Source organism: Myxine glutinosa, chromosome 1, assembly GCF_964187855.1.
Source record: "Myxine glutinosa chromosome 1, kmMyxGlut1.1, whole genome shotgun sequence".
NCBI lineage: Eukaryota > Metazoa > Chordata > Myxini > Myxiniformes > Myxinidae > Myxine > Myxine glutinosa.
This window is the reverse complement of record NC_136261.1, coordinates 164,181,062-164,195,703: the sequence shown is the minus strand read 5'-3', so window position 1 is coordinate 164,195,703 and position 14,642 is coordinate 164,181,062. Positions and strand designations below refer to the sequence as shown.

Below are 14,642 nucleotides of genomic sequence, written 5' to 3'. Positions count from 1 at the left end.
GGGCCACTGGCAGTGGATGGTCCACGTCGAGGTGGGCCGGCTTGAGGCGGTCTACAGAAACGCGGTCAGGAGTACCGCCGATGTCCAGGGTGAAGTGCTTCGCCCCGGTCTCCAGCACGCGGAAAGGCCCGTCGTACGGGGGCCGCAGTGGTGTCTGGTGGGCATCGTGGCGGACAAAGACGTACTCCGCCGTGCGAAGCTCCGGGGCGACGTGCGTCGGTGGGTGCCCGTGGCATGCCGTTGGCACCGGGGCGAACCTCTGGGCGGTCTCTTGCAGAGCGGAGCGCTGCTGTGCCGCGGACCATGGTGCCGTGGAGTCGGGGAGAAACTCGCCCGGCACCCGCAGCGGTTGCCCGAAGACCAACTCCGCCGTGGATGCGCGCAGGTCCTCCTTGGGCGCCGTCCGGAGGCCCAGCAGGACCCAGGGGAGCCTGTAGGCCCAGCCGCCGTCGCGGAGGGTGGCCCAGAGCGTGGCCTTCAATGAGCGGTGAAATCGCTGACACAGGCCGTTAGCCTGGGGGTGGTAGGCCGTGGTTCGGTGCAGCCGGACCCCGAGCCCCTGCGCGACCGCCCCCCAGAGCTCCGAGGTGAACTGGGGGCCGCGGTCGGACGAGATGTCTGAGGGGGCGCCGAACCGGGCGACCCAGGTGGCGATGAAAGCCTGCGCGACATCCGCCGCCGTCGTCGACGCCAAGGGCACGGCCTCCGGCCACCGGGTGGTGCGGTCCACCATGGTGAGGACATGGGTGAAACCCCGCGAGGGGGGCAGAGGTCCCACCAGGTCCACGTGGACGTGGTCAAACCGGCGTTCCAGCACCGTGAACGGGGCCAACGGGGCCTGGGTGTGCCGGTGCACCTTGGCGTGCTGGCGCGCGAAGCACGTCCTGGCCCAGCCGCGGACGGCCTTCCGGAGGCCATGCCAGATGAACTTGTCGGCGATCAACCTTTGGGAGGCCCTCGCACCCGGGTGGGACAGGCCGTGGATGGCGTCAAACACCTGGCGCTGCCAGCCCGCGGGCACGATGGGGCGAGGACGCCCGAGGGAGACGTCGCACAAGAGGGCCGCGCCTGCGCCGTCGAACGGCACCTCGATGACACGGAGGCCCGTGACGGCGGTCTGCAAGGCCTGGACGTCGGGGTCAGCGGCCTGGTCCGCTGCCATCCGGGCATAGTCGATGCCGAGGTGGACTGCGTGGGCGACGGCCGGGAAAGGCAATCCGCCACCGGGTTGTCCTTCCCCGCGACGTGCCGGATGTCCGTCGTGTACTCGGACACGGCCGAGAGGTGACGCTGCTGCCGGGCCGACCACGGCTCGGTGACCTTGCCCATCGAGAAGATCAGCGGCTTGTGGTCGACGAAGGCCATGAACGCACGGCCCTCGAGCAGATGGCGGAAGTGCCTGACCGCCAAGTGAAGCCCGAGCAACTCGCGGTCGAAGGTACTGTAACGGCGTTCGGGCGGGCGAAGCTGCCGGCTAAAGAACGCCAGCGGTTGCCAAGCTCCACGCACCCATTGCTCGTGCACCGCGCCCACCGCGTAGTCCGAGGCGTCGGTGGTGAGGGCGATCGGTGCATCGGGCGCCGGGTGCGCGAGCATGGTGGCGTTAGCCAAGGCGAGCTTCGCGACCGTGAACGCCGTGTCCATCTGCTCGGTCCAGGTAACGTCGCCTTTGCCCGGCTTACCTCGGAGAGCTTCGTGCAGGGGGCGCTGGAGCTGGGCGATACGGGGCAGGAACCGATGGTAAAAGTTCACCATGCCCAGGAACTCCTGCAGCCCTCTGATCGTGCGGGGGCGCGGAAACCCCTTCACCGCCTCCACCTTGGCCGGCAGGGGGACGGCTCCGTGCCTGGTGACACGGTGCCCCAGAAAATCGATTATGGCGGCGCCGAACCGGCACTTTGCGGGGTTCACAATCAGGCCATCTGGCCCAGGCGTTCGAAGAGCGTGCGGAGGTGGCGTAGGTGCTCTTCGCGGGATGCGCTGGCGACGAGGATATCGTCCAGGTAGACGTAGACAAAATCCAAGTCGCGCAGGACGCTGTCCATCAGTCGCTGGAACGCCTGAGCCGCATTCTTCAGACCGAAGGGCATCCGCAGGAATTCGAAGAGTCCGAACGGCGTGATGACCGCCGTCTTCGGGACGTCCTCCGGCCTGACGGGGACCTGATGGTAGCCGCGTATGAGGTCCACCTTCGAGAAGAAGGACATGCCCGCCAAACGGGCGGAAAAGTCCTGAATGTGGGGGACGGGGTAGCGGTCGGGAGTCGTGGCGTCATTGAGACGGTGATAGTCCCCGCACGGTCGCCATCCCCCGCCGGGCTTCGGCACGATGTGCAGCGGCGACGCCAAAGCGCTCTCTGAGCGCCGAACGATGCCGAGTCGCTCCAGGGTAGCGAAACCGCTTTTGCCACCGCCAGCTTCGTCGGCTCGAGGCGGCGTGCCCGGGCGTAGACCGGTGGCCCGACGGTGGGGATGTGATGGGCCACCCCGTGCTTGACGGCCCCCGCCGAGAAGGTGGGCCGCGTGATGACCGCCGTCTTCGGGACGTCCTCCGGCCTGACGGGGACCTGATGGTAGCCGCGTATGAGGTCCACCTTCGAGAAGAAGGACATGCCCGCCAAACGGGCGGAAAAGTCCTGAATGTGGGGGACGGGGTAGCGGTCGGGAGTCGTGGCGTCATTGAGACGGTGATAGTCCCCGCACGGTCGCCATCCCCCGCCGGGCTTCGGCACGATGTGCAGCGGCGACGCCAAAGCGCTCTCTGAGCGCCGAACGATGCCGAGTCGCTCCAGGGTAGCGAAACCGCTTTTGCCACCGCCAGCTTCGTCGGCTCGAGGCGGCGTGCCCGGGCGTAGACCGGTGGCCCGACGGTGGGGATGTGATGGGCCACCCCGTGCTTGACGGCCCCCGCCGAGAAGGTGGGCCGCGTGAGGGCCGGGAAGCCGGCGAGGAGGCGGGTGAATGCGTCCGCTGCCGGAAGCGTACAGACCAACGTGGCCGGAACCGAACCGTTCGGCAAGCCGCTTGGCAAGCCGCTCGTTGAGCTGCTCGACGAGCTGGGCAGCGCACAAGCGAGCGAGCTGAACGTCTCGGCCTGGACAAGACGTCTGCGCTTTACGTCGACCAGGAGCCCATTAGCGCACAGGAAGTCCACGCCAAGCAGTGCCATGGGCACGTCGGCAGTGACGAACGTCCATCGGAAAACCTGCCCTCCGAACCGCAGAGAGAGGCAGCGTTTTCCGTACGTACGGATGGGCGTCCCGTTCGCGGCAAGCAGCGCGGGGCCCCCGCCCGCGGCGTGCTTGTCTGACGTGCCGGCGGGAACGACACTCACCTGCGCTCCCGTGTCGCACAGGTAACGGCGCCCGGAGAAGGTGTCCGTTATGAACAGCAGGCTGCTCGAACGACCGGCGCTCATCGCCACTATTGAGCGCCGGCCCGGGCGTTTCCCGACCTGTTGAAGGAGCATGGTGGATGACATTGCCGAGCCTCGTGGCCAAACTTGGCGTGGAACCAGCACCAGGTGGTGGAGCTGGAGGAGTGTGGCTGGCTCCGCCAGGCCGGTGGAGTTGGCGGTTTTCGCCGCGGCGGTGGGCGGGGCGTGGCGGCGGTCACGAGGGGCGTATCAGCATGCTGCGTATGCTGTGGAAGCTGATGCTGTGGATCAGCAGCATCAGCCTCGAGGTCCGTGACGGCCGCGCCGACTCTCGCCCGCGTATCCGAAGCCGCGAAGTACCTGTCCGCCTCGGCTGCCAATGCTCGGGGTTCCGTTAGCCCGGTCCCGGCCAATGCGAGGCGAACCTGCGCTGGAAGTTGGCGACGGAAAAGCGCCCGGAATAGAGAACCGGGGGCTTCGTCGCCCAACAGTGACAGCATATGGTCCATTCTGACCGACGGGCGCGTGTCGCCGAGCTCGGGGAGATCCAGGAGGCGGTCGGCCCGTGCGTCGTCCGTGAGGCCGAACGTGGCTAGGAGTAGCCGCTTGAGTGCCTCGTACTTGTGGCCGTCCGGTGGGTGGCGAAGGACGGACACAACTCGAGCGGCCGTGCTGGGCCCGAGGAAGGCGACGACGTGGCAGTAGCGCATGTCGTCGTTGGTGAGGCGCCGAAGCTGAAATTGGGCTTCGGCTTGAACGAACCAGACTTCGGCCTGGGCCTCCCCAAATTCGGGAAGTTTAATCGCCATTGCCTTGCCGTTGGCCATTGCAATGGCGTCGTGTTCGGAAGGATCGCTACGGCAGATCCAACGTCGAGGTCACCATATAAAGCGCGATGCTGCGCGCGCTAATGCTTACGCAAAGAGCAAGCGGACAACGCGGTTCATAAAAGAGTCTTTATTCAAAGTACTCAAACTGCAGCACTAAGCTGCTCAGGGCTGCGCGCTCCGCGTATATCGTGAGGCCACGCCTCTCTCCCTGGCGTGGCCCATCCCCACTTGGTGTGCGGGGTGATGTCACCGCGTCAGTGCTTTCGTGTCCGCCACAACCTCATTGAAGAAACGATGATCCTGAGAATTCGTTCTTTTATTTTTACCTCCATCACCGAAGGTGAATGGAGGTTATGTTTTCACCCCTGTTTGTTATGACTTTGTTTTAACCATTTACTATTATCAGCACAGTTGAGGGTGTTGTTCCTGAGGAAAAAAAATCTGAAGAACCATAAGAAAAGCTTACAAATCATGAAGTACATGTTTGTGTGTTTGCTTGAATTCTCTGCATTCCTGAGCCGCTGGATGGAATGAGTTAAACGTCAATGGTTGTACTTGGGGTGTACCCAGGGGGGTTTTAGGCAGAAAAAAACATAGCCCCAGGGCTCAGGGTGGAGGGGAGGGGGGGGGAGGGGAGGGTGGTAGGGAGGCAGGTTCTTTCTGAAAATGTGTATCATAATGTGTATGCCGCATGGTGGGTGCTGGTATTACATGACATAATTAAATACGCCGATTCTCTGCATTAAAACCACAGATAATACACGTGAGGGAATTATTATACTATACTGTTTTGTTTGTTTGTGTGTTTGTGTGTTTGGTTTACTTGCATGAACTCCTGAACTGCTGGATGGAATGAGTTAGAAACCGTTGGATGTACACGGCGTGGTTGTTTTAGGCAGTAAACAAGTCATAGCCTCCCCGGGGGTTTGGGCGAGGGGGGGGCGGTGGTGAACATAAAACATGAACATGAAATCCCTGGTTATTAATTATAGACACTTTACAGGAGAAAAGGAGTGAAGAATTAGCTGAGGGGAATACCAAAAAAGTAATATTTTCAAAGTAAATGATACATTCAAAAGAAAGAAAAGCAAAATCTGTAAATATTTTAATGCATATACAGAGCATTCAGAAAGTATTCAGACCCCTTCACTTTTTACACATTTTGTTATGTTGCAGCTGTTATGGCCAAAAGGAAGCCAAATAGTTCAATCTCAGTTTCATCAGACCACAGAATCTTGTTTCTCACAGTCTGAGAGTCCTTCAGGTGCTTTTTTGCAAACTCCAAGCGGGCTTTCATGTGTCTTTCACCGAGGAGAGGCTTCCGTCTGGCCACTCTGCCATAAAGCCCAGACCGGTGGAGTGTTGCAGTGATGGTTGTCCTTCTGGAAGTTTCTCCCATCTCCACACAGGATTTCTGGAGCTCAGCCAGAGTGACCATCGAGTTCTTGGTCACCTCTCTTACCAAGGCCCTTCTCCCCCGATTGCTCAGTTTGGCCGGGCGGCCAGCTCTAGGAAAAGTCCTGGTTGTTCCAAACTTCTTCCATTTAAGAATTATGGAGGCCACTGTGCTCTTGGGAACGTTCAATGCAGCAGAATTTTTTTTTGTGGGCTTCCCCAAATCTGTGCCTCGACACAATCCTGTCTCTGAGCTCTGCAGGCAGTTCCTTCGACCTCATGGCTTGGTTTTTGCTCTGATATGCATTGTCAGCTGTGAGACCTTATACAGACAGGTGTGTGCCTTTCCAAATCATGTCCAAACAATTGAATTTACCACAGGTGGACTCCTATCAAGGTGCAGAAACATCTCAAAGATGATCAAGAGAAATGGGAGGCACCTGAGCTAAATTTCAAGTGTCATAGCAAAGGGTCTGAATACTTACGTCAATGTGATATTTCAGTTTTTTCTTTTTAATAAATTTGCAAAACTTTCTAAAATCCTGCTTTCTCTTTGTCATTATGGGGTATTGAGTGTAGATTGATGAGGGGAAAAAATGTATTTAAACGATTTCAGCATTAAGACTGCAACATAACAAAATGCGAAAAAAGTGAAGGGGTCTGAATACTTTCTGAATGCACTGTACAGTGAGTGCCTTCAGAAAGTATTCACACCCCTTGACATTTTCACATTTTGTTGTGTTATAGCCTGAATTAAAAATTGATTAAATTGAGATTTTTTGTCACTGACGAACATAAAATACCCAATAATGTCAAAATAGAATTTCTTTCGAAATTATTACAAAATAATTTAAAATGAATTACAGAAATATCTAATTTACATAAGTATTCAACCCCCTGAGTCAATACTTCATAGAAGTGCCTTTGGTAGCGATTGCAGCTTCGAGTCTTGGATATGTCTGCATCAGCTTTGCACATCTGCATTTGGGGAGTTTCTCCCATTATTCCTTGCACGGATTCTTCCTTGTTTCGGTACCGCCCTCCTCCGTGCTCCGTGCTTCTAGCCCTGGTGTTGGGCTAGCGGCTAGGGTGCCAGCTTAGGATCCTAGGATCCTGGGTTCGAATCCCGGTCGATCGCTGAATTAACGCCAGGGGGGTTAACTCAGCCTGTCATCCTTCCGAGGTCGGCAAATTGAGTACCAGTTCACTGGTAATTCCCTGTTTGTCGTAAAAAGGTGACAAAAAGGGTTGGCGGCAGGAAGGGCATCCGGCCGTAAAACATTGCTTCAAAAAGGGGACCAAAAAACAACAACAACCACGGTCCCCGAAAAAGGCCAACCCCCGCTTGCGGGGAAAAATGGCCTCTAAAGGTGGGGGGTTTTTTTTTTTATTCCTTGCACATTTGCTCAAGCTCTGTAAAGTTGGATGAGGAGCGTCGGTGAACAGGAACATTCAAGTCTTTCCACAGATTCTCAATGGGATTAAAGTCTGGGCTTTGGACCACTCAAGGATTTCGGCCACTTTGGCTGGGCCACTCTGGAACAGGCTACGACTACAATTTCCCCATTGTTGGTCTGACTGGAACCAATCCAGTTTTGCTTTGGCTGTATGCTTGAGGTCATTCTCCAGCTGGAACATAAATCATTGCCACAGTCTCAGGTCTTTTGAACTCTGAAGCAGGCTCTCCTCAAGGATTTGCCTCAATTTGTTGTTACCTCTATCCTTACAAGTCTCCCAGTGCCTTCCACTGAAAACCATCTCCATAGCATGAAGCTGCCAACACCATGCTTCATGGTAGGGATGTTGTTAGATGGGTGATGAGATGTGTTCGGTTTCTACCAGACGTAGCACTTTGTATTCAGGCCAGTGTGTTAAATTTTTGCCTCATCAGACCACAGAATATTTTGTCTTATGTTCTCAGAGTCTTTCACATGCCTTTTTGCAAATTCCAGGTGTGTGGTCATGTGCCTTTTTCTCATGAGTGGCTTCTGTCTGGCCACTCCCATAAATCCTAGATTTGTGAAATGCTGCAGAGACTAGTGTCCTTTCGGCGGGTTCTCCTATCTCAGCCAAGGGACTCTGTAGTTCTGTCAGAGTGGTCATTGAGTTATTGGTCCTCTCCCGGACCAAGGTCCTTCTTGCCCGGTTGCTCAGTTTGGTCCAACGTCCAGCTCTAGAAAGAGTCTGGTGCTTTCCATTTCCTATTGATGGTGCTCACTGTGCTCTTGAGAACTTTCAACACTCGAGAAATTGTTTTTTTTTTACCCTTCCACGGATCTATGCCTCCTCACAATTCTATCTATGAGTTATATTGACAGTTGCTTGGACTTCATGGTAGAGTTTCTGCTCTGACATGCATGGTAAATTGTGGGACCTTATATAGAAAGGTGTGTTTCTTTCAAAATCATGTCCATTCAATTGAATTAGCCACAGGTGGACTTCAATCAATCAAGTGTCAAAGCAATGGGGTTGAATACTAATTGACACAAGGCATTTCAGCTTTTCATTTGTAATTATTTTATAAAACTGTCGAATAAAAAATTCCACTGACATTATGGGGTATTATGTGTAGATAAGTGACAAAAAATCTCAATGTAATCCATTTGAAATTCAGGCTGTAACACAACAAAATGTGAAAAAGTCAAGGGGTGTGAATACTTTCTGAAGGCACAGTAGATGGCGATCATCTTCCAGTTTAATGTCTTAAATTAATATCAATTAATCAAATACAATGCAAAAACACCGTTGCAAATAATTAAATTAATGTTCCACTTCAATTTGCAACCAGTTAAAATATGAATTTACAAAGGTACATCAAATTAAAATATTCACAGCCACAAGGTTGCATTCATTGCTATGCAGCAGTTTGGATTCCTAAACACAAGGGACGTATGATATAAGCAGCAACATGCTGACTTCTTATCGCTACCGTAACACATTCCACCACAAGCATATGTAAAGCATGTACAATAACAGAAGGAATGCTGTGAAACGATGTGTATTCGGAGCAGCCGAGTACCAGAAAAGGCGAACACGCGCTGAGTATTTTTAACAGCAAATAAGCACAACGAAAGTGTGTGACAGATGTAGAAAAAAGAAAAACAAAGATATAAAGAATTGCAGTTAAGCAGAGACGTTTATAACAAAAAGTGGACAAAATTATTGTAAGATGGGCAGACGATACTACATAGCAGATACTTTAAAAGGAACTGTCGGTCTTTGAGCCAAACTATCTGCAGGAAGCAGAAGGCTAGTGCCGGAAAGGCTGTACTTGTTATGCAAGCCAATGTGGCTTTATTCCTGCGTGCACATAATACAATGCCTGTTCTCAATCCTCACTTATCTCCCCATCCCCCACACCTCCTCCTTCTCCAAAACTCACTGCTTCCCTCCAATTCAAAGCCATTCACATTTTTGCCCAAAACAGTTTTTCATCTGGAAAAGCTTGATCGTGATCAACATTGATAAATTAATTCCCACATTAAAAGCAAACTCCTTCAACCCGTCCCCTTCCCCTAATCCTACACCCAAAAAGCTTTGTTTAATTCTAAATTTACATCCTGATATTCAAAGTACCGTAATTTCACGCAAATAACCCACCCCCTAGTATACCCCTCACCTGGGGAAGAAAATTCTCTCTGAAAATTTCAGGCACGTATAATCCGCACATGGGAGGGAATACCCCGCAAGCCAGGGGTGTGTTTAGTGACCAGGTTTATTGTAGAGCGCTCGCCAAGTGGCTTAAGCATTCAAGCAAGCACTCCATTCAAAACCACTGATAAGGAACGACTGGCTTGGCAAGTGCCAGCTAGCTGCTTGGTAACTGAACACACCCCAGCTTTCCTCTCCACATGACAGGGAAACATGTGATCTCAATATTTATAGCAGCTGACACAGCTTTGTTGTCAAGGGCCAACAAACGATCCCTTTCCTTCCACTCACTCTTAACATCATCCCAACAGGAAACAATTAAGCAATGTTCTGGTATTATCTTGACACTAACATTTGAAAAAGCAAAATAACTTGGAGATAAAGTCATGCCCAAATGTAGTGTGGTCCACCATTGGCACAGCACCCACCAATATAAAAAATTCTTGGCAATTCAATTTTTCCATTTTATAGCTAATAGATTAGAAGCCAGACTTTTGGAAGTTGCAAGGAATGTTTTTGAGATGCGGGTTTCAAAACTGAAGACACAACTAACTCCTGTAGCTGGTAAATAGGCAAGGATCACATCTGATGTTTGGACTACCAAGTTGTATGACGTAGTCGTACGAAGTAGTCTTGTATCCATGATGAAGACCTCTGTGATCGAAGCATCAGACAAGATAACCTCGCATTTAAGCAGCTGTACTATTGGGTGGTATTGTCAGGTTTTTCCCAATGACGAGCAGTTTTTTGGTAAATTTGAGATGGCTTGTTTGCCATTTTTATTTCAAGCACAAGTTTCATGATCCTTTTACTCTAGGTTTGAGGTCGATAATATTATGATGTTTTGTAATAAATATGCAAGCTTCTTCAGAAGCCATGAGTGGTTAAAACGTATGCAGTTATAAAACTTCCAAGTCGTGAAGAGATCTCAGTACAAAATTAGGTAAATAAACAGGTCTGAGATCTTCCCAACCAGATGGGATATGTGACCGAACTAGAATGACGCTCGGTGGAGCAAATACCTCCAAGAGCCTGAACAGTTTAGGATTTGTATTGCACCAATACGCCGGATCTGCATCTGGACCTGAACCAAAATCTAATCGGTTTGTTCTTGTCAACGACCCAACTCATCCAAGGTTTGTCATAATCCGTCCACAACTTTTTGAAATAAAAATTCTCTATCATTTTTAACCCTTTCTCTCATAGTAGGGTCAATATACAAAGAAAACTCACCTAACCCCAAAAAAATTGATACAAAAGGTTTTTCAATGGATTCTGGTACCATTGGGCATGCTAAATAACATACTAAAAATCTAGTAACATCTGACTTCCGGAAAGGGGTCATTTTCAAGATGGCGTCCAAGATGGCCGCCGGGAGCTTAAAATGGCCATATCTCAATTATTATTCAACCTAGAAAGGTGGTTTTGGTGTCTAACCCTAGGTTTTAGGGCCCAATGAATCCAATTGAACCAATAAAATTACCATCAGTTAATTATTTATTGACAAGTACAAGATGGCATCCCAAGGTGACATCCTGATCCACTAAAATGGCTCTGTCGAATAGTAGTCAACCTAGAGATATTTTTTCAGTGTGTATACCTGGGTTTAAGGCACCCAGGAAATCATCAAAATTACTTAAATAAGCACAAAGTAATCAGGTAATCCAGTAAGCCAGGTTTACCAGCCCATTAGGCATTTGTTGTCTTATACAGTTAGTCGCTATTCATCGTCATCCTCCGACTCCTCTGGAAGAAACTTATGTGGATTGTCACATTCTTCAAGTTGGCACGGTCCACAGGCAGTAGTACATGGTAGTCCATATCGTCTAAAAGAGCAGCGGAGTGTCTTGCAGGCAGTGGAGCAGTTACAATGAATGACCTTCAAGAGACTGTCTGGAGCAGCGTTCATTCTTGACATAAGTGGGACAAACTGATTATCCTGCAGGCTCCACCCCCATTTCATGGCATCCATGCCCTCTTCTTTTCCCATCCACACCATGATCTGGTAGTATGCTCTACGACAGTGAAGTTTGGTAGCAGATTCAGTTGGGGGCAGACGTTCGGGTGTTACAAAAGACAAAGCAGAGACAACCTTCTTGCTGAAGGTGTTATATCGCATTGTTGCAAGGGAATCTTTGCACTTGCCACCAAAGAGGATAGCCATTACTCGGCATCCAAGGTCATCGATCACCTCTGTAGTCTGGTTTGGGATGGTGAATGTGTTGGCACAAGACCGAAGGACAGGGTCTCCTTTTACAAGCTTCTGGAAAGCAGTCTTTTTGCCGACACCAAAAATCCGAGAAGTCGTGTCACAACCAGTCATGGCATGGATGAATATCAACTGAGAACACATGTCATGTCCGAGGATTTCTTTTGGACGGTTGATGTCATACACTTTAAAACTGCCATCAGCTTTGGACTTGTCTGATCTGAAATAAAGGCTCTTACTGTCTCCCTGCGCATAGTAAAGGAGTAAGACAAGGAGATCAGTATCTTCTCCAATCAGTGTAGTGGTGTGTAGAAGAGATGCCTCCACTGCAGCCTTTACTATATCTACATCAGCATCTCCAGGTGCATTGACCACAGTGCAATACCTTTCTCTCTGTTCATCACTTATCATCCCGATCAGTCTCTGTTTATTGATATCTCTTGACAGGACCTCCTCCTTCTTCTTGCCTGAGAACTTTGTCTCAGCAGTGAAGCTGACAATGGGATGAATATTGTGTCCTCTTCTCTGATGCGTGTTGTCTTTAATGGACGGCCCATCCTCATAGCCTCATAGCCACCTTGGGATGCCATCTTGGACTTGTCAATAAATAATTAACTGATGGTAATTTTATTGATTCAATTGGATTCCTTGGGCCCTAAAACCTAGGGTTAGACACCAAAACCACCTTTCTAGGTTGAATAATAATTGAGATATGGCCATTTTAAGCTCCCAGCGGCCATCTTGGACGCCATCTTGAAAATGACCCCTTTCCAGAAGTCAGATGTTACTAGATTTTTAGTATGTTATTTAGCATGCCCAATGGTACCAGAATCCATTGAAAAACCTTTTGTATCAATTTTTTGGGGGTTCAACCATATATTGACCCCTCTATCAATCCCTGGTGTTGGGCTAGCGGCTAGGGTGCCGGCTTAGGATCCTAGGATCCTGGGTTCGAATCCCGGTCAATCGCTGAATTAACGCCAGGGGGGTTGACTCAGCCTGTCATCCTTCCGAGGTCGGCTAATTGAGTACCAGTTCACTGGTAATTCCCTGCTTGTCGTTAAAGGCGGCAAAAAGGGTTGGCGTCAGGAAGGGCATCCGGCCGTAAAACATTGCTTCAAAAAGGGGACCGAAAAACAACAACAACCACAGTTCCCGAAAAAGCCCAACCCCCGCTTGCGGGGAAAAATGGCCTCTAAAGGTGGTGTTATATATATATATATATTTTTTTTCTTTCTTTTTTTTTTTTTTAATCAATGGTGAAGAATCACTTAGCCTTGTAAAATTTAATTTTTCCTTGTATCCAAATCTTCACCAAAATCTAATCAATTCATCCTTGTCACACACCCAACCTCTCCACCAAGTTTCATCTGAATCCGTCCATAACTTTTTGACAAATCCTGCTCATAGACAGACAAAAAGACAGATAACAGAGGTGAAAACATAACTGGCGGCAAAAGTAATAAAAGCAAGAAAGAAATGACAAAAATAAAGAAATTTGATGGATAGGGTGAGGTTGGGGGAGGGTTGGCCCAAAAAGAGGTGAAGGAAAAAAAAGAACATATTTTGGTACAACAGGAACTATATTTGAAAAATTCTGCATAAATGACAAAGTAGCATAATGATTAGTTTCAGTTCAGTCTCTTGGAGGTCACTCGTTCAAAGTCTGGCTGAACCATACCAAAGACCTTAAAATTTTACAGGCTGCTTCCTTCCTTGACACTCAACACTTAAAGGATAGAGCACGGAAAACCCCCATAGGTTGGTATCTATAGAGAGGAGGAAATTCCTCCTCGATTAGCTCACTGAGTGCTGGAGAAAAGTGATGTCATAAAGACGACATCGCTGGTCCCTTGTGCTCTGTGACCTCACTTCCCTCTACCTCAACGGCTGTGTTTATGTGAAAGTAAAGTATGGAGTCGTCTCATATATTGACTGCATATTTGTGTGTGATTTGTGTTGCAGCTCTTCCAAGAGCTTCAGAGCCTGAAAAATAAAATAATAAATAAAGAATTAAATAAATGATGCATTCAGGCAAGCGATGCAAGCAGGAAAGCGATGCAAGCAAACAAAGCAAGAAATTCTAACATTACCAACATGCATGAACAAAATCTGAAAGCAGTAAGAATCAAAAGGGTCACCATGTCACCCATACCTTATGCGGAAAACGATGACGACAGATTCTGTCGCATTCACCTTGAAAACGTGACACGGAGCATACCAGAGATTTACATCCTCAACACTGAGAGCAAACAGATTGTGGAAAATCGGGCAGACTCCTGTTGAAAATAAGGAAAAGTAAATCAGCATACTGTGATACAATTTATTTACAAGGAGACTGCATAACTCTGCCAATTCTTACAGCATCCCGGTAGTAATTGTGAACCGCACGTCTGTGACAAATCCAACCACTCGCATAATAGCTGCGTGAAATAGAGTGCCTTCAGAAAGTATTCACACCCCTTTACCCTTTTCAGATTTTGTCGTGTTACAGCCTGAATTTAAAATGGATTGAATTGAGATTTTTATGGCATAGCCCGTTTATGGCAAAGACAGCAGTAGTGCTTAAAAGAATGCCTATGCAGCCTACCTGATGGTGTCCTCACAGTTACTTTAATAATTTTAGCCATTGCTTTCATGTTACCCTTCCCCCTTTTCATTTTATTTTTCACGGCGAAGCCCGGTAGGGCAATGCCGTCTAGAACAGCGTTTGTCTGTCAATATGTCCCCACAAACATACAACAATCAGAGCTGAGGATCTGGTCACATGACAGGGAAATGCATTGAGTAACCATACAGTTGCATATTTTACAAAAAGGAAATACAGTCATGTGAAAAAGTAAGTACACCCCATGTAAAGTTTTGACTTTTTCAACATATTTCAACATACAGCTATTTGATCTTCATTTCAACAATATTGATAGATAAAGGTGATATAATATAACAAATATCATGAACATTTACATTTTGTAGTCCATTGTATAATTTAAACAAACATAAATTCAAATTTCGCATGTGGAAAAAGTAAGTACAACCCTATATTTATCACTACTTCAAATACCTAAAATTAGAATCAGGTGCACCAGCTCAGGTTCAAATGATTAGAACATCGTTAGAGAGGATCCTGGAGGAACCTGTCTTATTTAAACCTCAGACATTTAGATTGGTTTGCTCTTTGTTGT

General features: G+C 49.2%; 1 protein-coding gene across 6 annotated transcripts in view; it reads right to left on the bottom strand.

Moving 5' to 3' along the window:
- The window catches only part of JAK2 (Janus kinase 2), a 324,490-nt gene that overhangs the window by 122,028 nt on the left and 187,820 nt on the right, over positions 1-14,642 (bottom strand). For all 6 annotated transcript variants that reach the window (XM_078779492.1, XM_078779484.1, XM_078779477.1 and 3 more), the window contains exon 4: positions 13,616-13,739. In XM_078779492.1, the coding sequence (XP_078635618.1) occupies positions 13,616-13,739 (124 nt within the window). The remainder of the gene's footprint in view (positions 1-13,615; positions 13,740-14,642) is intronic.